Source organism: Peromyscus californicus, unplaced genomic scaffold, assembly GCF_007827085.1.
Source record: "Peromyscus californicus insignis strain IS unplaced genomic scaffold, ASM782708v3 Scaffold_16__1_contigs__length_79575227, whole genome shotgun sequence".
NCBI classification, from domain to species: domain Eukaryota; kingdom Metazoa; phylum Chordata; class Mammalia; order Rodentia; family Cricetidae; genus Peromyscus; species Peromyscus californicus.
Genome location: NW_026294458.1, coordinates 22,895,552 through 22,917,655, shown reverse-complemented (window position 1 = coordinate 22,917,655; position 22,104 = coordinate 22,895,552). Strand labels below are relative to the sequence as shown.

Sequence of the window (22,104 nt, the reverse complement as noted above, 5' to 3'; positions counted from 1 at the left end):
GAACAGTCAACCCCGGCACGGGAAGTCCTGCCTCACCAGGTCCCTGTAGTTAGGCAGAACCCTGGGGCAGAGGAGCAGCCAGAGAAGAGGAGTGGACGCCCCTGCAGCAGAAGCCCACTTTCTGATCCTGAGCAGAGCTTGCCTCCAGCCCTCCACCTGACTTTGTCTCTTCGGAAAAAGGCATCTTGGGTACCAGGATAACACCTGCACTTGGCACAGAGGGTCCTCTGTGGTTCTTAAAAGGAGGGAGATGTGTGGAATTAAACTTTCTCCTTATCTTTCCTGTCTGATGCCTTTAAAATACACACACACACACACACACACACACACACACACACACACACACACACACACACACATATATATATATGTATACGCACACACACACACTGGGAATTGAACCCAGAACTTCGTGCATGCTAGGTGAGCACTCTGCCCACTAAGCTGTATGTCTGCCCCCTGGTGCCCTTTGTTTTCCACCATTAACTAGGCTTTCCACTGAGCTCCACTGACTGAGTAATTCCTGCCCAACCCTACCCCCGCCTTCCCTCTCAGATTTATGCTCCAAAACGTTTTCTGCTGCAAACCCCTCATCTCTTTGTGATTGGATCTCCGCCTCAAAAGCCCGGTATAGAAAGTTCCAGCTCCATTACCCACAGGAATAGGCTTTGCTCCTCCCCAAACCAAGGAAGAATGGTGAACCCAGGTACCCCAGTGGCTGAGAGCAGTGCCTAAAAGGAACAAGCCTTCATTTCCCCTTCCCTGTTCTGCCATTCCCAGGCATGAGCTGCGACTACCATGACCACTCCCTTTAGGCCACCCAGCAATTTCTTCACAGCTTCCCACTTCCGCCCCCCCCCCCCCCCCCCCCCCCCCGCCTCTTTCTCTGGTGCCCCCCGGCTTTCTTCTCTCCTTCCAGCTCCTGGAACTGGAAATAGGGTGGCAAGCCTCAGGTCCCAGCCCCAGCTCAGCAGGGTCCAGGCCCAGCGCCCCCAAACCAGGGAAAGGAGAGGGAAGGCTGCTGTCCATGAGAGCCATCCAGGCCATCTGTGAAACCTTCCTTTTCTCAGCCATAAGCCTGTCCAGGAACTATCACCAAACCCCAAACCAGTCAGGCGAACTCTGGGGCAAGTTTTATTGACTGTCACACAGAAAGGTCACCCTGTCTCTGGTTGGCCTTACCCTTAAGCCGTGGCAGCCTGATTACATTGAACACTTCAAAGCCCACTGCTTGTAATGGTCAGCCCTGGAACCAGAATGAAGAATCTGCTTCTGTTTGAACAGTAGTAGACAAACTTGAAAAACTGCTGTCCCATCTAACCCCGCCCCTTCCTGTCTGATTGACAAGCAGTGCTGGGGGGAGGGTGCAGAGGGCATTAAAAACCAATCACTAGCCCGGCTTCTTACTATAGACTAAAGGATTGCTCTCCATCTGAACTTCCCTTCTCTTTCCTGTCTCACCTCATTTGGCTTCTTATCCCCTCTTATGAGATAGGCTAGGGAACATCCAGCAGCCACCAGGTAAGTGACTGAGTCCAGTTTCATGCATGTTTATCCAAAGGTTCAAGTGGTCATAGTCAACAAAGATAGTCAGAAAAGTCTTAGACCAGTGGTTCTCAACTGTCCTAATGCTGCCACCCTTTAATACAGTCCCTCATGTTGTGGTGACCGCCCCCCCCCCCCCACCGCCCCCAGCCATAACATTGTTTCGTTGCTACTGTGTAGCTGTAATTTTGCTACTGTTATGAACTGTACTGTAAATATCTGATATTCAGGATGTCTGACATGTGACTCCTGTAGGGGTTGAGACCAGTGGACTGAGAACCACTGTCTTAGAGAAAGGTGGTACTGCTAACATGTGGGAGATGCTCTCACCCAGCCTCCCTCCAGTCCACGGTCCTTGTGCCTGGCACAATCGGGTGCGCACGTGCACACGCACACACACACACCCCTACATGGTTACTAAAAAGTTAAATTTTAAAAACCAAAGGATGTGGTTCAGTAGTGTGGCATTTCCTAGCATGTGTGAGGTCCAGTACCATAAAAAAATACAGCAAACAGAAATACGACAGAGGAGAGGCGGCTCGGTGATTCGGAGAGCTTGCTGCTCTTACAGAAGACTCAAGTTTGGTTCCCAGCATCCACATCAGGGGCTCACAACTGACTGGACTTCCAGTTCCAAGGGATCTGACACTCTCTTCTGGCCTCTGTAGTCACCCACATTTGTACACACACGAGAGAGACAGAGTTTTAAAAGAGAGAGAAATGGATACAGAATAAACATTCAGTTGTGTTCTATCCTCCATTGACTTTTTTTTTTTTTTTTTTTTTTTTTTTTTTTTTTTTTTTTTGGTTTTTCGAGACAGGGTTTCTCTGTGTAGCTTTGCGCCTTTCCTGGAACTCACTTGGTAGTCCAGGCTGGCCTCGAACTCACAGAGATCCGCCTGCCTCTGCCTCCCGAGTGCTGGGATTAAAGGCGTGCGCCACCACCGCCCGGCCCTCCATTGACTTTTCTAAGCTCCCAAACTACACACTTAGACACATGCATACTCAGGGCTCAAGATGTATTTGAATTCTCTACAGCCGTCAATGGACCCTTTGTCTACTCAGGTGTGCTCCTGGAGGTGGGGACCTCTGAGCCACTTACATGAGTGCATTTTAGAGACCTGTCTGTCTTTCTCAGCAGACATGAGTGTTCCCTATACTACAAACAATGAAAGTGCAACAGTCTAAACTATCTTGGCAAACGAGAACTTGAGACTCTGCCTTAATCGATGGCTCTTGGTAGGTGCTGTGCTTCTATAGGACCTGGGGGAAAGTGGAAAGTATGGGTCTAGCAGAAAACGTCTTTCATCTCCTTCAGGAGTCCATCCACAGAAAATGTGGGCATCTCCAAGAAACACATCCAACTGGAGTATAGGAAGAAGTGTAGGTGCTGGTTAAGAGCCAAGTAACTAGGGGTAGAGAGCAGATGAATTCCTGAAAGTCATTTTTAGGGTCCAGAAGATACCAAATCTCTTTAGGAGTCACAGCAGGGATATAGATTCAGGAAAGTTACCCCCAAAGAATGAAGCCCTGGTAGAGACAATATGGAACAATAGTCTTATAGTCAGATGACTTGAATTTGGGCTTGACTTTGCTATTGCCCAACTGTGAGATTTCTAGCGATTGCCCATCTGTTTCGGGTCTCCACCCCTTCACATAGCCCTCTAATCTCAGGAGATTATATAAAAACATTACAACCTGTAAGCCTCATAAAAATGAGTGCCAGCCCAAGTAATTAAAAAAGAAAAACAATTAAAAACTGTGCAACCGCCATTCATGACCATAGGGAGTTTCAATGCCCAAACAGCCAGCACTCATATAGTTCTTAGCAACCATGCTATGGTAGGCATATCTACCTTTAACATTCAAAATGTGCGATGCTATGGCACTGACTGTGACCAGATACATATGCAGGAATTGGGAGCTTGGCTCCTTTGAAACCAGCTGGGGAGGGGTAGGTATTAGCAAGTAGGTACTCCAGGGCTCCAGCCCCTCAATGGGCCTTGGACCACTTGCACAAGCCAAATGGCACAAGGGTAGCATGAAGGCCCCAAAAGATTACCTTCACCTCAAGAAATTTTGTAACAAGTCATTGTACATTTTCCTGGTTGAAAGAATTAGCTGAAGAAAAGTCAAAGGCACATTTCAGTGGTTCCCCCAACATTTTGTTAACGCAGATGCCTGTGACTAGCAACAAAAGGCAGGGAGTTTCTATATGGCATTCATTATATTCTGCTTCCGTTAGGAGTCTGAGTCTCAAATCCCCTACCACGCCCTTCTTTTCTGTTACCCTCCCCAATCACTCACTTTCAGAGGAAATAGGACCAATACCAAAGTCTGAGTAAAGAAGGGAAGTTGGAGGGACTTTCTCACTAGCCTACGCCACTACCCAATCTCCCAAGAACACAACTCCCTTTATAAGGTTTGGCACAAAAAACAGGAAAACCATGAGTATGATTTTGTTAAACAGAGAAAAAAATACTTCTGCTTCCTGTGTAGAGTTATTGATAAACCAGACTAGCCCTAAGCAAACCTGCCAAGCCTATTAAAAAATAACAACCTTTCAAATCCTTCTTCCTCATTTGGTGGTGTTCACGCCAAATCCTCCAATTCTTCTTCCTATTTGGCAGAAATAGATATTTACACTTACTAACCAGGTTTAGTGGAGATGGAATCACATAATGGAGATGGATTGAAAGGCCTTGGGATGCAGCCACACAATACTTAAGAACATCTGTGTTACTTGTGCATTCATCTACCTAAGCAACTGAAATATTCTTAGTACTCTTCTGACACAGAAACAGAATGGCTTCCACTACCTTTCTTCCATTTCACCTTTGCCCTGCTCCTCAGGCAGCTCAGCGGTGCTGGGGCCTTCTCTCTCACATCTCTATAATTCTCTGTCAGTACTGCAACCCCAATGGTATTCCAGATGACAGACCCTGTCCCCTCAATGGCCTCCTGCACCCTGCCTGAGCACTAGCCAGACAGGTGTGCACTCAAAGCTCCGCAGTTCCCACTTCTGACTGTGGAAAGGACACACAGAGGAATAAAAACAGTAAGAATTCAGAGAGGCCAGGGAAGAAGACTGAGACGTGACTTGAGGCAGTTGGCTGTGGGGGCCAGAGGCATAGGAATCCCCTGAAGCTGGCAGCTGTAAGCTACCCCCTCAAGGGAGTGCTGGGAACCAAATTCAAGTCCTCTGCAGGAGCAGCACATACTCCTGAATGCTGAAACATCTCTCCAGTCCACTGTTCAGTTTTTAAGACATTTACAATGAGAGGGGTTGAAATGAATTAACCTCTGGCCTAAATGAACAGTAAAAAACAAGACCAAGCCGGGTGGTGGTGGCTCACGCCTTTAATCCCAGCACTCGGGAGGCAGAGCCAGGCGGATCTCTGTGAGTTCGAGGCCAGCCTGGGCTACCAAGTGAGTCCCAGGAAAGGCGCAAAGCTACACAGAGAAACCCTGTCTCGAAAAACCAAAAAAAAAAAAAAAAAAAAAACAAGACCAAGAGCCGGAAGCTTTTTCATATTTTACTACAGAGGTACTCTATAGATGTATTATCGGTCACTATGTAGCTTATAATCTGCTCATTCATATCCTACACGTACAAAATCATTTTATAAAAATGCTTTAAAAACTAGGAGAGTGTGTGTTCTCTGATAGGTTATTACTAGTGACTGCCTCTGAAGAGACTGGGTACATTCAAGGTCGGGTGGCCGCAGACTGGAAGGTGTGTCTGGTGAGGAAGCATCCGCCACGGAGAATTGGGGGTAGCAGCCAGCACAGCCACTGCTGCCAGTTCACCCCACCCTCTGCCCTCCGCCACCTCTTCATGGTCAAGTTCGTGACATCTGATTCTTGACTTTGCTCCTGTCTTCCGTGGCTTTCTTCTCATCCAGAATCCATCACCTCACAGGGGGCCATGCAGGAGAGATGAGTAACAGAGACACATCTTAGTACCTTCCTATCTTAGACCGAGCAATGCTGGTTCTCTAAGACACGTGGGAATTTGATTCTCCCACTCCTTAATCTCATAATGCATTGCGGAAGTCAATCTTTTGAAGACACAGCTCTTAAGTTGCCTTCACTGCAACCTTTTATCTTTAGTCCTTCAAGTATGTTCGTTACGACATTTCACTACCATGATCAAAACAGCTAAGAAAGCTGTCCTGTTATGATGGTTCTACATTCCACATAACCAAGAGCTCTTGCTGAGAAAACACAAAACGGAAAAATTTGGCCCAATAATCAGCTGGAACGAGTTCTCAAAGTGTACTACTGTGGAAGTCTCTAGGCCAAAATGATTGCAATCAAATCATCAGTTCTCCTGAACACCATCCAAAGATCCAGGTCATGCCCCAGTCCAGAAATCCACTGTGATGTTGATATATAAAGGATTGTGCTCCAGAGAGAGTAATCTGTAAGAACAACTCGATAAACCATCTGTTTTCCAGACTCGTGACATCTGGTGTAACAGCTTCATCCTAAGATAAAAAGAGCAAATGACCATGATGAAAATGAGAACGTGGCATGCAGTTCCACTGCATTTTGTCCTTCTCCAGAGTGTATGTAGCACAAGCAATTTTACAATTCACTATACCTGCCGAGTTTCCCATTCCAAAAAAAAAAAAAAACAACAACGTGTTTTCCTCAGTGACTAGGCATTAATGAATGACAGCTGTGTGTTTGTGGATCAAACCCTACATCAGGCCCTGGACCAAGAGTGGACATTGCCTCCAATGGGCTCCCATCCATAGGGCAGAGGGGTTACAAGAACCACTGATAGAAAGGGGGTGTGCTGCCCACTCGGAATACATCCTTGGCTGAGCATCACGGGATCTCTGATCATCACGAGGATAAACTAAGGGGCACCTTATTTCCTGAAAGACTCTAGGGAGGGACCTCGAGGTGATAGGTTCACAGAAGGTTAAAGATAGGAAATTCAGGAAGTGAAAAAGGAAAGAAAGCAAACACTGCAGGGCAAGAGGCACAGGCAGACAAAGGAACAGGATGCGTTTGAGGAAGGATAGCCCGCCCCTTGTAGCTGGAGGAGCTGAGCAACAGGGGTAGAGAAGTGGGCATTGAGGAGTTCTCTAGGAGCTCAGCCATGACAGTGACAACATGGGTGGAGATCAGAAGCACAGCGTTGAACTACATAACGTCAAAGGAGAAGAAATGCAGTATGATTTCACTAACGCACAGTTGAAGATGTGCAAAACTAATTTCTGTTTGATTTAGGAATAAAAACATATGGAAAACAATAAAAGAAGAAACAGCCGGGCGGTGGTGGCGCACGCCTTTAATCCCAGCACCTGGGAGGCAGAGGCAGGTGGATCTCTGTGAGTTCGAGGCCAGCCTGGGCTACAGAGTGAGATCCAGGAAAGGCGCAAAGGTACACAGAGAAACCTTGTCTCAAAAAAAACTTAAAAAAAAAACTTTAAAAAATAATAAATGAAGAAACAGCCTAAAGAATTATCATTATGACAAATAAGTATCACAAAGTTCAGCTAAGTGTCACCTAGGGCAGGGGTGGGTGTGAAGAGTAAGGTGTGGGTTTAGGGAGGGCCACATGGACATACCTAAGGGGTCAGTGTGGGTATCAAGATACTTCACACTTGTCATACAATTTATAAGTATTCTCTTGTAAATATTAAATAACAAACAGAAAAATGCACAACTATTGATAAAGACTGGAACAGCATAGAAAAGTCTATTCCTTTGAAATTGTCGCCTCTAACAAAAGAGCTAAAAGATTTTTAACAGCATCTTAACATGTAGAGATTAATAAATGGGCAAAAGAATTCTTGAATACAACTTTTCAAAGGGAAAAAACTCAGAACAAAAAACATAAATGTTTCCATCAGAGCCACAATGTGTTTATCTGCCAGAGCTCTTCAGTGAAAGGGCCAAAGCTGGGCAGGAAGAAACAGGACAGGGCTTAGACATCAACTCTCCCTAGAGCATAGAGCAGGAAGCTCCCAAAGACAGCCACAGTTACATCCTTGGGCCAGCTTGAAGCGCTCCAGCTGATCAGAATCGAGACCACTTTCTTATCAAGAAGAGCATGAACCACAAACTGAAGGATGTTCAAGGATACCCGGTGATTACTCTGGAAAACGACCCATCCGTGCTGGGCTCTCACCCTTCGGTCTGTCTTTCCTATAGGAACTATACCCCAAGGTACTCAAACAGATAAAGAGAGTATGTCCTTCTTTGTAAGAAGATTTAATAAAGGAAGAAGGAATGGTAGAATCAGGATATCACAGCTTTGAAACCCTTGATTGAAGGGATGAGCAACAGGTGCTAAAAATCACTAGGTAAAGATCTGATGAGAAATCTCAAAATGAGCAGATCGGGCTGACAATACCCAAGCCCCAGAACAATCCTGACACCAAATTTGAAATTTGCCCTCCTAGTTTGTAAAGAAAAGAAAGAAAGAAAGAAAGAAAGAAAGAAAGAAAGAAAGAAAGAAAGAAAGAAAGAAAGAAAGAAGTAAATAAAAAGGAATACAGAGGTCACAGGAACACATCAAATCTCCAGGCAGCAATTAGCAAAAATTCCTAAAGAGGGTGACTGATTCTGAATCTGCTGGATACATGGCCTGATGTGTTCAGCAATGAATTACAAGGAATAAACAAGAAAAAGGAAGGGTAGGGAACGGTGGTACACATCTATACTCCCAGCACACGGAAGGTTGGGACAGTGGGGTCACTTGAGGCTAAAGAGGACTTCGTGGACAGTGAAACTCTGTCTCAAAAAAAGAAAAGAATCAAAAGAGAACCTCCAGGGCCAAAGATCATCCTGATAATAATGTGGACCTTGTTTATTTATCACACTGAACAAACCCATGCTTTTTTTTTTTTTAAGGTCCATATTAGACAATCAGGAAACCTAAAAACAGATTTTGGACGTGCGGTGACATTGTTAATATTCTGATCCGCCCCTTGGAATCCTGCCCCTTGGTGCCACCCTGCGTCCTGACCTAAAAGCCTCTTTTTAAGGAAAACTCCGCCCCTTTTTCTCTTCTCTTCCTCTTTCCTCTCAAGACGTGCGCACCCTCGAGCTCCCTCTCTCTTCCTCCCTCTCCTTTCTGTCTTTTCCTATCTTTCTCTTTATCCCTCGTTATAATAAACCATTTCCAAGCAGATGCAGCCTCGGGGTTGTGAATGTCCACCCGCCACTGCCCACACCATGCCCGTATGGCATGCCATCACCTGCCGCCACATCCGCTGCAGCATGTCAGCACGGTCCCTTGCATCGTGAGATACCCTGGCCAGGCCAGCTGGGGGTTTCCCATGAGTGCATAATTCATAACAGACATAATGAATTATTTTTTTAATTTTATTTTAGGCATAATAACGGTACTATGGTTCTCCTTATAGGACTCTTTATATTTTTAAGGATGCATGTGAAAATACACACAGACGCTATGATAAAGAATCCAATGAGCAGAAGAAAAAAGTGGGACGAAGCAGAGAAGCCAGGAGTTCACCCTTGCAGAAATAAGGGGTCTGTAAACTATTCTCCCTTACTTGGGTTCTGCTTTAAAAGCGCCTTCGTAAAAAGCTTTTAACAAGGTCAACCGGCTTATGCGATCAATCTCAGCATGGTGTGTTGGCTACACAGGAGACTCAGCACCGAGATGGAGCCAGGTGGGGGGATCCAGATCTTACCGGTCCACGTTCACCTCGTTCCCTTTGTCTCTGGTGTGGAAGATCATAGTGTATTTACCCACGTCAGGGCTGGGCCGGGAGATTTTCATTTTATGGAGCTCAACCCTAGAAAGACAACGAGGTTGATTTTGAAATCTAGCCCATCTATTTATCGTTAAGTCCTTAAAAGAATCACCTGCGATTCGAGAAAAAAAATCACACACAAAGGAACACACAAAAGTGGCTGGCACAGTGTGAGCCTACTCACATGTGCAAAGATTATCTCGGAGACATAGTCACCGTCCTCTGTAAACAAAGTGCTACCAGATACTTCGCAGTCCTATCTTGTAAGGAAGGAATTAACAAGCAATGCATCCTGTAACCCTATGTGATTTCTAAAAAAAAAAAAGACTTGCAAAAATTTCAGCATCCTATTTTAGAAAAAGATCATTCAAACACTAAAAGGAGCTTTCGAGTGGTAACATACACTTGTGATTCCAGCAGGTTGAGTGAAGCTGCTGATCAGAGGCAGGAGGAGCAGTGAGAAATTGAGGCTACCCTAAGCTACATAGTGAGTTCCAAGCTGACCTGAGGTGCCGATGGGACCCTGTCTCATAAACAAAGAATTAATATTTAACACTTACTAGCGGAGAAACACCAATTTGCCGTTAGTGGTTTTTAAAAAGAGAGAACACCTGATAAAAATACTAATTTTAATACACTCCGAAGAGCAAGACAATCAAGTCTGTCAGGCTCTCTAACTAATAACATTGCCCCTCACAAGAAAAGGAAGGACTGTGTGAAGTTATAACCTTTAAAGCCACAAACCAAGGTTCAGCCTGAGCTCTGCCCCTGACAACTTTGGTCAGTCAACTCCTTCTCCCAGATCTCAGCCTCCTCTAGGAGTGAGGCTGGGGACAAAGAATGCATTTCAAAGGCCCAGGTAACAGGATTCAACGGAACGTGCTTTGCAGCTGGTAACACAGTCTGTAGGAGCACAGACGTGGTGCTCAACATTAGCAAATTGCAGCCCATGTTAGGTTCTGTCCTACCCGGCTTATCCAGTGCATTAATGGAGATCTGTTCTGAAGACCATTGATGTTCCCATAGAGGCAGAAGAGAAAGACAGAAAAGCAGAGGGACGTGAGAAGAATAAGAGCCCCTCACCCTGGGATCTAGTTGCCTTTCCTGCAGACAGAAAGGATACTTCAGCACTGCTGAAAAGGCCAAAATTGCCTGCGGAGATAATGCACGGTTTTCCCACAGACACCTCACACCAGGATGCTAAAAACAAGCGGTGTCTGCCTAGGGACAGAATGTTTATACCCTTGAGTTTTTCCATGTTAGCACTCCTCTCTCATCCCTAAATCTAAATCACCCACCTCCTAAAACCACATTCTAATTTCATTTGCAAAAGAGAATTTTGGGAGACAAATAAGTAAGCCAGCTCATAGATTTTAAACTCTACTTAGACATTAAGTGCTGCTTAATCTTTAAACCTTGTTGTAGGGCTAGAAAGATGGCTCAATGGCTAAGAGCACTTACTGCCCTTCCAGAGAACCTGCCTTTAATCCTCAGCACCCACGTGATGGCTCACAACCGTCTCCAGTCCCAGGTGGATTCTGACACCCTCTGCCGGCCTCCACAGCCAAGGCATGTACATGGTGCACACAAAACACTCATACACATAAAATAAAAAAGATTAAAAATTTTCTTAAGATGTTGTTGTAATTTATACCCTTTAAGCAATCTAACTTAGAAACCCACAGGATTAAGGGAGTGTACCTTTGTGTGCGTGTGCGTGCGCACAAGAGACATGCGTAATTTCCCTGAGAGAAGTCCACACCTATACATGGGTATGTCTTATTCTTTCCCCACCCCACCCCCCAAAAAAAACCTCTATATGAACACCTGAACCTAATCTATATTAAGAATACCTTTAAGTAAATTCCAGTTCTGCTTTCTACTGGCTTGTCCTGAAGTTCTTTTCCGCAGCCAGCTGAGATCTCTAAAAAGCATCCTAGAGGTTGTTGAAGGTGCCAGTCCCACCACCGCCAGACACTTACCAAATGAAATCAAAACAAGAGTTTCCCTCTCCCTTAAAGCTGAAGGACAGCAGGAAGGGAGACAGCAAGGGAATGTCATAGCAACAGTCTACTACTGGTCAGCCCAGCGAGGTGGTACAAGATTGGACTTGGGGAAGAAGGGAGCACCGGCTTCCTCCAACCCTTTCTATCCTACCCTGAACTGAGCAGTCTGTGTGACCATGGATTGTGACTGCTGAGGGGGCTGGGCGACATGGGGTCCTTAGGCAGAAAATCTTCCTCTTCAGAAACACTGCAAAGGCTCTCTGCCCAAAGGGAACAAGACTGAGCGGCATGAGGCCTTCAGTTCCTTCACACCAGCCCAGTGGGAACTTGATAGTCACACATCTATTAATTTAGAGCTGCAGCTTACAACATGCTTTCCAAGCGACAGTGGGAAGAGGAAAAGGTCCCCTGACTGCCAGGAGGCCCTTGTGATTACAACTCTGATATACGGGCCATGAGCTTTTGAATAGTTAGGAATTTCTGGGCTTTGAATAGGTAGAATTGTCCAGGTAATGAGAACATCTTTATCCATCAACACACACACACACACACACACACACACACACACACACACACACACACACACACAAAGAAAAAAGAAAAAGAAAGAAAAGAAAAAAAGAAAGGAAGAAAGGAAGGAAGAAAGAAAGAAAACTTCTGGGGAGGGAAATGAAAGAGGAGGCCAGGCATCCTGGGGAGTTTCTCTTGGTCCTCCAGAGCAGAAAGTTGTCTGAAGGGATCCAGGAATTACACTAGCAGCCCAGAGTGAGTCTTCTAAGTCAGGGAGCTCCCACAGCATGTAGCTAAAGGATACCCTTGCCTTCTTTGGGGCAGGTATCTCTCTCTCTCTGATAGAGGAAACAGCACTCTGCTCCATATGCTGGGAACAGTGTCAGGGCCCTGGGGGGCCTGAAGAAAAACACAAGACTTATCATAGGCCATTCTCAGAGTGGCAGTCTCACAGACAACCTTAAGTTTGGGCCTTCCCATTCACTAGTGTGCCCAAGACCCCCACCAATACTTCTGCACCCCAAACTCAGCAACAGACGACCCTCCTTGGTTTCTAGACTTGACAAAGAACAATTTAGGTCACTCTGCCCTCCCTTCATATCCTGCCACCCTTTGCTGGCCTGTCATTTACAGGAACTACACACAAGCACGAGTTTCCAGAGTCACCACTGATTAGAAGAGCCCCATGAAGGCCCCCTTCTCTGTTGTTCACCTGAGTCTGAGGTCATCGTCTTCGCCTCCCCATCCCCAGTAGTTGTTAGAGAATCCATTCACCTTGAAAAACTGTTCTCTGCTGAGGGCAGTAACACCCCCAAAATATTTATTGTAGCGTAACCTGCAGCAAAAGAGAAGAGAGAAAAGTGGTGACATTTAGCACAAGAACCCTTTGGTCCCACAGACACACTGGCTATCTCTGGTTCTGGGGATGGCATTCCAGGACCACCTGAGGAGGACACACTTCTGCCCATTTTATCCATTTAGTCTTTCCTCGTGTCCACCTCCCTGTCCTCCTGGCACGCAATCTGCTGTTGACGTCACTAAGCAAGGTGACCCCCACATGTCTGTTATTGATAACACTGGTATTCGGAGATCTGTAAAGATACCTAGGAGTGCACTATTGCTCAAATGTCAATGAAAGACTTCATCCCACATACCAATCCGATGAGTATGAAGGGCAGCAGGTGAGGAAGGATTCTGGGTTGGATCCACGTTCAGCATGAATGAGTGTCATGATGAATTTTTTTTTTTAACCTCTTTCTCTTTTGGGAGTGAAGAAGTGTGAATCGGGAGACAGTTCCAGTCCATGCTATGAGTGTGCTCACTCTGCCAATCTCCATCTTAGAGTTAGTTTCCTACAGAATTCAACACACCACCCCACGGCCCTGAACTGCTGGCTTGGGCAATTGGATGGAATACAGTGCCTTTCATGAAAATTGAGTATGGTTTTGAGGGCAAGACAATAAATTATTCTTTGGCTAAATTTGATATGTTCCTGGGCCTTTTGACAACAGACAAAGGACACAGGGTCCAAGCTCACAAGACACCTGTGGCTATGGATAACTCAGCAGTTGTGAGTGCCTGAAGATCCCAGAGTAGCAGGAACCACTGGAAAATAACAGAGTGATCAGGAAGAGCTGAGCATCTGTGGAACTGCTGTGAAGACTGACACGGAAGAGTGAGAGCTAAGAGCCCAGGAAAAGGACTGGGAGACACATCACAAATCCTCCAGGCTCAAAGGACTGTTCTGCATTCTAGCGACACGTCAGCCAGCTGAGATGAGGCTAGCCCTCAATGCAACTCTGACATCCTTTGGAATTGCAGGTGGAGGGACCGCATGGAGGATTTCTAACTTCAATCAACTTCAGTTCAAAATGTCTGGAGCCAACTAAATACCGATGTTTCCCAGACAAGAAGAAAAACCAAAAAGGAAGACTCAATACACTGTAGACATTTCCCACCTAACAAGTGACATCCCAAGACTTCTCTGAGCTTGAGGAGTTTCTACACACTAGTTACAATCTAGTAACCCTAGGTATGCCATCATAGAAACAGAGTTAGCTATGCTAACCAGAATATAATCCCGACAAATATCTGAGGGAAACAATTTTAAAGGAGGAAGTTTTTATTCTGGCTCATAGTTCCAATCCATGGCCAGCTAGCTCCATTGCTTTCAGGCCTGTGGCAAGTGACAGTTTCATGATGGAAAGGTATGGCCAGTGGAGAAGGCTACTCTAAGACAGTCAAGAAAGATGAGGAAAGAGAGCAGGACAAGATATACCCCTAAGAACACACTTCGAGGAACCTACTTCCTCCGAGTAGACCCCACCTCTGAAAACATCCATCATTTCCCATTACTGCCATCAGATTACAAACCTATCACTGACACCACTGATTAGGTCAGAGCCCTCAGGATCTAATTGTCTCTAGAGATGCCTTCATACGCACCTCTGAGGTAAACCCAAATAACTTCTCAGTCTATTCAGGTTGATAACCAAGACTGACCGTCACAGTTACATGCATGCATCTAAAACTCTGGCAAATGACATTTTTCAACCTAAAACCAATAAAAAAGAAATAAAATATGTAGAACATGGCTATTATTGTCGTTTAAGATTACCAGGGTCTAGTTAATAGGGAAGGGACTCTTAACTACCAAAGCAGCAGCTACAACTGGACCTGTGGAGAGAAATATCAGCCCACACAACCTTCCAAAGAGCAGTCTCCATGAGAGACCCAGCATGCACGTGCTGGAGGGGACTGCCAATACCACCACTCCTGATGCCTCAGCAGCTGGCTGAGAGCACAGTGCTATCATGGCTCTTCCTGCCTAGAGCTCAGAACTGAACAACGCCAGGGTTCTTAGAAAGGACTCATTGCCACAGCAAGAGTAGAGCCTGGAAGGACCCAGATCTGTAGAAAAGGGGAGGAGCCGGTGGTGAGAAGTTGGTGAGGACAAGCATAGGCTAAGGAGCACTAAGACCAGAGCACCTGAGACCAGCTCTGCTGCGGGGAGGAGGAGCAGGTGCTCCCGTGGAAAACTACAGAACTGCTCTCACCACGGCTATCCCCCAAACGCCTGTGTTTACCGACTTCTGCTTTTGGTCCCTTTTCTGTTTTAACTGGCCCTCGGGTGAGTTTACACATATATTTTAAAGGGCTGTAAGGTCCCCAGAATGAGGAAAATGTAGTCACACACTAACAATGGAGTCCTTGGAGAACATGGCGGGGAGAGAGGGGGAGGTTCAGAGGAACTCTTGGCAGTAAAATTCATCATGCGGCTGAACTACTTGGGCCAGTCACTTTGACTTCCTCGCACTGAACGCGTGGCAAGTGAAAATATTTCTTGTTGCTTGTTTTGTTTTCACAGACTAGGCTATTTATTCCCTCTTGTACATTAAATCATGGATTCACACGGAACGGGCTCCAGCAGCTCAGGCTCCTTCCCATCAGTCCTCACAAAGTGTGCTTCTCTGAGTGGAGCGGCTGGCTGGCGCTTCAGCTGCATCCAGAAGCCCTTTTCTTTGGCTTCGTTTTTCTTCTGGTAGTTTTCCTTCACCTGCTTCAGGAAGCCATCTTGGCTCTGGGAGAGCCTGATGTGCTCAATCCGCACATTGATTCTCTGGCAAGAATCTTGCCCTTAACTTGCTTCTTTACAATGATACCCGCAGCATGCTGGGTAATGTTGTGGACTCTTCCAGTTTTGCCATGATAGCACTAATGGGGCAATCCTTTTTGAACAGTGCCCACTCCCTTGATGCCTACAACAGTACCCTTCTTGTAGACTCGCTTGTATGTGACCGAAGGAACGAGTCTAAGCTTCCTAAAAGGCCTAGAGAACACAGAGCTGGTGTCCTTCCCCTTTCCCTTCGTGTTTGTCATTTTGGGGGACTTACTGGAAGATGGCTCCCCCATGGCCGAAAGGGGACAGTGAACCCCCTGAGCTGATTGATGCTCCATGACACAGCGATACAGAGCTGCCGGCAGAAGACACTGAGTGCCTACAATCGGACCTGCCAGCCACCAGCAGAATTTTGCTCATGATAGCAATGTTAAGGAGAAAGAAGGCCTACCTCTCCCCAGCCACGAAAACGGAGGCGTCTGCATGATGCGCACAGTAAGACAGGAAAAATGGAAGCCATGCAATATAAAAATCTAAGTCTGAACAGATGAAGATGGGGAGTACAGGCAAGTATAACTCGGTGATGGAGAACTTGCCTATTGCAAGAAGGGCCTTATGTTTAACTCCCATCAATCAGCATGTGTGCACACACGCATGCATACATGCATACACACACACACACACACACACACACACACACACACACACACACGTCATCAAACAAGATTATTTGAGGGTCATCATTTTCCTCAGAGCTTGCATTTAAATCAAAAGGTAAGCATATTCAGTTATGCAAGGGAGACAAAGGCTTGTGGGTGGTGTCTGGGAATAGCAGCAATGTAAGGACAAATTGAACTGCAAGATTCAGGCATGGGCTGTCTCTTAGAGTGCACAGCATCTGATGGAATCCATGATGGTGACACCAAAGTATAAGTCAACAGCAGTTCCCAGCAGGAATAAGCAATTATCTCCGCCCGCTGATGACCGGTTAACACACTGATGCACTCTAGACTCTCAGTCCAAGATCTGTCCTTAACAATCCCGTGTAACTGCTCAGACAGAATGAGAGGCTTAAAGTTCAGAGTTAAAGAGTCAATCCCAATTGGGCATGTGGACTGTTGACATTTCTGTATAGAAGGAGGGAGCAGAGAGGATCACTGGACCCTCACCTCTGTTCCCAGTTACTCCTCCCAGCCATATGTATGAAATGCCCTAACTACACATGGTCTTGAGGTCTCAAGAGGGTGCTACATGACATGGGCTAGGGAAGGTTAGCCCAATGGACCACCATCTATGTGGGCACAGGGAAACTGCCCCCCATGCTTAGTGCAGACCATCCAGAAAGGCTGCTTTAGGGTCACACATCCTTCTGCACTGCAGCGGCCTCTCACCCATGATCTATATAAATAAGCCTAATAAACACATTGCTCCTCAGGGTGAACTTTGGTGGAATCAAACTTTGGTTCGTCCCAGGGACCTCATAAGCCGGGTGCAGGTGTGGGTTACGCTCCTACCCTGAGAGGAATTCTCAGGAGAGTTACAAAAGAAATCTCTTAGGTAGTCAGTCCAAAAGTGAGAGGCCTGTACTGCAGACGCACCATGGGAGCCAAGACCAAGGAAAGTGTCAAGAGACTTTCACACCCTCTGAGTTCTGGCAGAGTCCCCCACCGTATGTATTTCACCGTTTAGTTTTAGCTGCATCCTGACTTCCTCTCCCGCCCTCCTAACTTAAGCACTTACAGCTGTGTTTGCAGATTAACGCATGTCCACAGGCGCTTCCTGTCCCAGTCTACCAGTACTTACGCTGCCTCTTCAAACTGGCCTCTTGACCCCTAGCCTAGTGTCTATACATGAATGGCAGGGCTTTGAGGAAGGTAACAGGGAAGTGTGTGCTGCACGCACTCAGTTTAATTTCCCTAGAACTTAATCTCAATCCATATTTCCCTTCAGTTGTATTTGACTAGGAGCTGGTATAAAATACAATTAAAAACCATGTGTTCCTCTCCTGGGGACCAAAATGGAGAGGAATGAAGGGATGGTGGCATTTCCCATGGTGGCTCTGAAAGACAGGAATTTGTCCTGAATATCCCGGTTCCCAAACAGACTCTTAAGGTGGACACGTGTACCCCCACCTTTCCCTAGAACTCTGGCAAGCTATCCTCAAAAGAGACAGCATGTCCAAACACTGGCCGGGGGCGAGGGGGGGGGGGGATCATGTTGCCCAGTGGAGGAAATCAGGATGGATGGGCAGTTACTAGAATCCCACTGTGTGTGAAAGCCTGTCAAGTCCCGCCACAGGTGCTGCAGGGTGAAGCCACCAGGATTGGCTATGCTTGAACTACATTGCTCTCCTTTCCCTTTGTCTTTGTGCTTCTTGCCAAGGCTGTGGAGGTCTTCCCCCCCCCCCCCATTTCATCCTTTAATTGCTGTTCTGCACATTAAGGGAAAATGGGCCTCATCTCTTGCTTCTCTACCTCATTCTGGATACGACATTACAGCCTTGATCAGTCTTATCCGCTGCACAGCCAGAGCTGCCTTACCTGTAGCCAGTACTGTTCCTGCCGACCACCAGGTGCTTGGGCTGATCACCGCACGTGTAAAGGTTGAAGTCGTTCTCAGGCACCAGGTCCACATCGTGGAATATAAAGCAGTCCCATTTTTCCTCTTTGAGGGCTTCCAGATAGCCCACATTCAGGAGCTTGGCTCGATTAAACTTTTTACTTCCAGTCTGTCGAGGAGGGAAATCAAAATGAAAAGAGCTCTGGAGATAAGGTTCCCCAATGTTCTCCCCTCCACACCCATTCCGGGGTGGCACATTACCCTTGCGAATTCACAAGACAACGCACACCAGGATCCAGAGAGGAAAAGCAATGATCACAAAAGACCAGTTTGGGCTTTGCGTTTCACACATATTTATATTCTACAATTTTTTAATTTTTTTTGTCTTTGAGACATTCCTCCTTCTGTAGACCAAGCTGGCCCAGAACTCACAGCAATCCTCCTGCTCAGACTCCCAAATGCTGAGATACCAATCAGAAAACATCCTTACTGTTTTAAAAATACTTTTCAGTGTGTGTGTGTGTGTGTGTGTGTGTGTGTGTGTGTGTGTGTGCGCGCGCGCGCGCGTGCGTGTGTGTTCATGTGAGTATATGCCACGAGAGAGTAAGTGCCCTCAAAGACATCAGATCCCCTAGAGCTAGAGTTACAAGCAGATGTGAGCTGCTGGAATTGAGTGCAAGGAACCAAACTGGTCGCCTGCCAGAGCACAAAGTGCTCTTAACTGCTGAATCATCTTCCCACACCCTACCGCACCCCACATACTGAATACTAAGTATGCTTAAAAGTTAACGAGATAGTTCTTAACAACTGAAAAAAGCAGCTGAGATGATAAATTTTATGTGGTGTTTTAGCACACAAAAAAATTAATGTAGCTTAAAAATACAAATAAAAACAAAGCAACACTAATGGGGTACTTAAATTTCCGAGGCTAGAGCTCATGTTAAGTGTTCCAAGCTTGATTTCTAGAGTGTCTTTATTACTCCATATAAAACCGCAAAGCCTCTTGAATGGACTTGTCACATCCATCTGTGTCATCACTGTCCTGTCAGCCCTCCGCTGATCTCCGGCTAACCTTACACACTGGCACTGAACTTCCCAGAGATTAAGTTAAGAGCTTGCCAGCAAAGATCAAGAAATTGTGACCCGTCAACAGAGAAGGTTGTTGCTAATACTTCTACGCTACTTAAAACTTTCTTGGAAACGGCTTCAGAAAAAAAAAAAAAATCTTGTTACAACACTAATGGCAGAGGCTATTCCTCAGTGGCCTTACAGAGGAATCTAACCAAACTCCACCTGCAATACCATCAACACTCCATACGGAGTATGACCCAAGGACTTTTCGGTATTGCTTTGTTCAAGGCAAATCAAATTCTGTGAGAATAAAGTCTGATTTGGCAGTTTATCGTAACAAGAGTACATGCAATTTAGACATTACCACAGCACTTTCCTGGAAGAGTAACAAAGTAGATACGTTTCTGTTCATACAAATGACAGAAGACCTAGCCAGGGGTGATGGCACATGCTTATGATCTCAGGAGCAGAGGCAGGAGGATTGAGGGTTTCATCAGGCTAGCCTGGCCAATCTGTGTGTGGGAGGGGTAGGAGAAGGAGCAGGAAGAGGAGCAGGAGACAAAAGGAGGGCTTGGGAGACTGCCACACACGCCTTACAACCTGGGTTCAATCCCCAGAACTCACATAAAAAGCCAGATGACTCTGTAACCAGGCAAGGCTTCCAGTGGAAGGATTGGGACACCAACCCAGCCACAAAAACCTTCGACCTACAAGCTGTCCTACCTGCACGACGTGCTGGGGTAAAGGTGGCACAGAACTTGTGGGAGTGGCCAACCAATGACCGGTCCAACTAAAGAAAAAAAAAAGCCAAATGGGGTGCAACAGCTGCACCTCCAGCACTCCTGTGAAAGACGGAAGGCAGAAACAGAATGGCCTGGAAGCTCTCAGGTAAGCTAACGTGCCGTATCAACAGCAGACACAGTAAGAGAGACCCTGACTCAACACGGTAGAAGGAGACAAACAACTCAAGCCATCATGCCCCAGCAAGCACAAGCACCCCCCACACAAATAATTTTGGAAAGCAAACTAAAAATAGTACCATACTTTGGTAGCTACCCATCCCGAGTAATAACTCAGACTCAATAAATCACCATTTTTGACCAATGACATTAAAAACAAAATTAATTCTAAAACCATGTAAGTGGGCTGGAGATTTAGCTCAGTTGGTTGAATGCTTACCAGCACCCAGTAGGTACTGAGTTCAACCTCCAGCATCAGCGGAAGTGGGTGTGGGGATGCCTACCTACAATGCCAATATTTGGGAAGCAGAGGCAGGAGGATAAGAAATTGAAGATCATCCCTGGCTGTGTTTCAGGCAAGCCTGGGTGACATATGACCCCATTCAAAGAAGAAACCACAAACAAGAAGCTATTGGAGCTACAGAAGTGGTTCAGTGGTTAAAAACATTTGCTGCTTTGCAGAGGATGTGGGTTTGGTTCCCAACACCCACATGTCGCCTCACAACCGTCTGTAATTCAAGTTCCAGAGAACCCAACATCCTCTTCTGACCTTGGTGGGCACCAGTCATGAACACGATGCACTTACATACATGTAGGCAAACACTCATCTACATAAAATAAAAATAAATCTTAAAAAAGAAAACTCTAAAGTCTTATTTCAAGGCCTAAAAACTGGACACAGATGGACTAGATAAGGCCCTGATTATCAAGTCTTTCAAAGTATATTCTACACAGGAGAACCCAAGAGCTGTCAATTCTACCCAAAATTGGTATTATCAGCGACATCCAATATTAAGTAAGCAGTAAATGACTTTTGCCCCCATTCTTCTTAGTTTATAAATATCTGAAGGGGTATTATTTAAATGGCCCAGCATGATAGTAAAACGATTAGACACAGATGTTTAAATTCATGCTCTATTTCTCTTTTAATAAACTTTAATACCAAATAGAGGCCTCTTTAGTCACCCACCATTGACTGACCTTAAAGCTGAGCTCTTCCAAGGTGGACTACCCTTGGTTACATGCTGTTCCTACTAACTGCTTCTGGAAGCCAAATGAGTGAGTCAGGAAAGTGAAAAATAAACTTAGCCTGTTTGACATGATAAATAGTGGTGGAGTTAAAGGCCGGGGCGATTAGAAAGCCACAGAACTGGTGGGCTGTACCACTTGGCACTCCACGAAATCCCTGAGATCTCTCCTGCACAGCCACACCCAATAACAACAGGCAGAAGACCAACCCAGAAGGAACAGGAGAGGCAGGAGAGCTCAGGGGTGGGTATGGGCTAGTGCTGGTTAATGTGGGAGGGCTTACAAAAACCAGGCTTCCTCCCAGGGTACATTTTAGGATAGTAACATTTCACACAGAGCTTGGTCCGTGACTCCACACTCAGGATCAGAATTTCCTCTGCTCTCTGAAGGAAGAAAACTTTACTTTTGATGATAATCCTTTCACCCAAGACAGACAGACAGACAGACAGACATGATGCTACCTCCGAGGGGTGCAGGCCCGGGGAAAGCCCCACACTCACCTGGTGGATGATATAGATGCCATAGTCCAGCTGCTGCCTCTGCAGGAAGGGGTGCAGGTGTTCCAGCAGGTATATCAGGTGCTTCTCTCTGTTCCGGTGGGGGATGAGGATGGCAACCCGCTGCAGAGCCTTGCATTCCTCAGGGCGATACCGGCCTCCAGACACTTCAGGGTTTTTTGCCTGTACTTCCTCCAAAGTGAGGTCTGGCTTAAAAATGAGCTTGCTCTGGCCTCCTGCAATCAGCACAGGACACATGTCGTAAGAGGGGCTGTGGCACAAAGCCCTGGGGTTTTCGGATGAAGGCTTGGTTGGCCCTCTACCTCTACCTGGTGCACCGTGGGCACCAGAGGAGTCTCATTTAGTCATGAACTGTACATAGAACGGTAAGACAATGCCAGCCTGGTGACAAAGCACATAACTGGTGTTTGAGAGCATGTCCTGTGCCTGGGCAATCAACTCTGGCTCCATGATCCATTTCTGAATGAGGCGTGCCTGCCACCTCACTGCTCACTAGAGATCAGAAAAGACTGAGTCACTCCACCAAAAGAAGGGGGAAATACAAAA

At 46.2% G+C, this 22,104-nt stretch overlaps 1 protein-coding gene and 1 pseudogene across 7 annotated transcripts in view; both read right to left on the bottom strand.

Moving 5' to 3' along the window:
* Positions 1–5,068: 5,068 nt before the first annotated feature.
* B4galt4 (beta-1,4-galactosyltransferase 4) overlaps positions 5,069–22,104 on the bottom strand; it is a 31,456-nt gene continuing 14,420 nt past the window's right edge. For 6 of the 7 annotated variants that reach the window (XM_052740690.1, XM_052740689.1, XM_052740686.1 and 3 more), the window contains 5 exons: positions 21,541–21,773; positions 17,963–18,150; positions 12,516–12,638; positions 9,225–9,329; positions 5,069–6,035 (listed from right to left, as the gene is read on the bottom strand). In XM_052740690.1, coding sequence (XP_052596650.1) covers positions 5,903–6,035; positions 9,225–9,329; positions 12,516–12,638; positions 17,963–18,150; positions 21,541–21,773 — 782 coding nt within the window. In that variant the 3' untranslated portion in view covers positions 5,069–5,902. The remainder of the gene's footprint in view (positions 6,036–9,224; positions 9,330–12,515; positions 12,639–17,962; positions 18,151–21,540; positions 21,774–22,104) is intronic. The other variant, XR_008218821.1, reaches the window with a different exon arrangement.
* Positions 12,645–17,952, bottom strand: LOC128112031 (60S ribosomal protein L21-like; annotated as a pseudogene).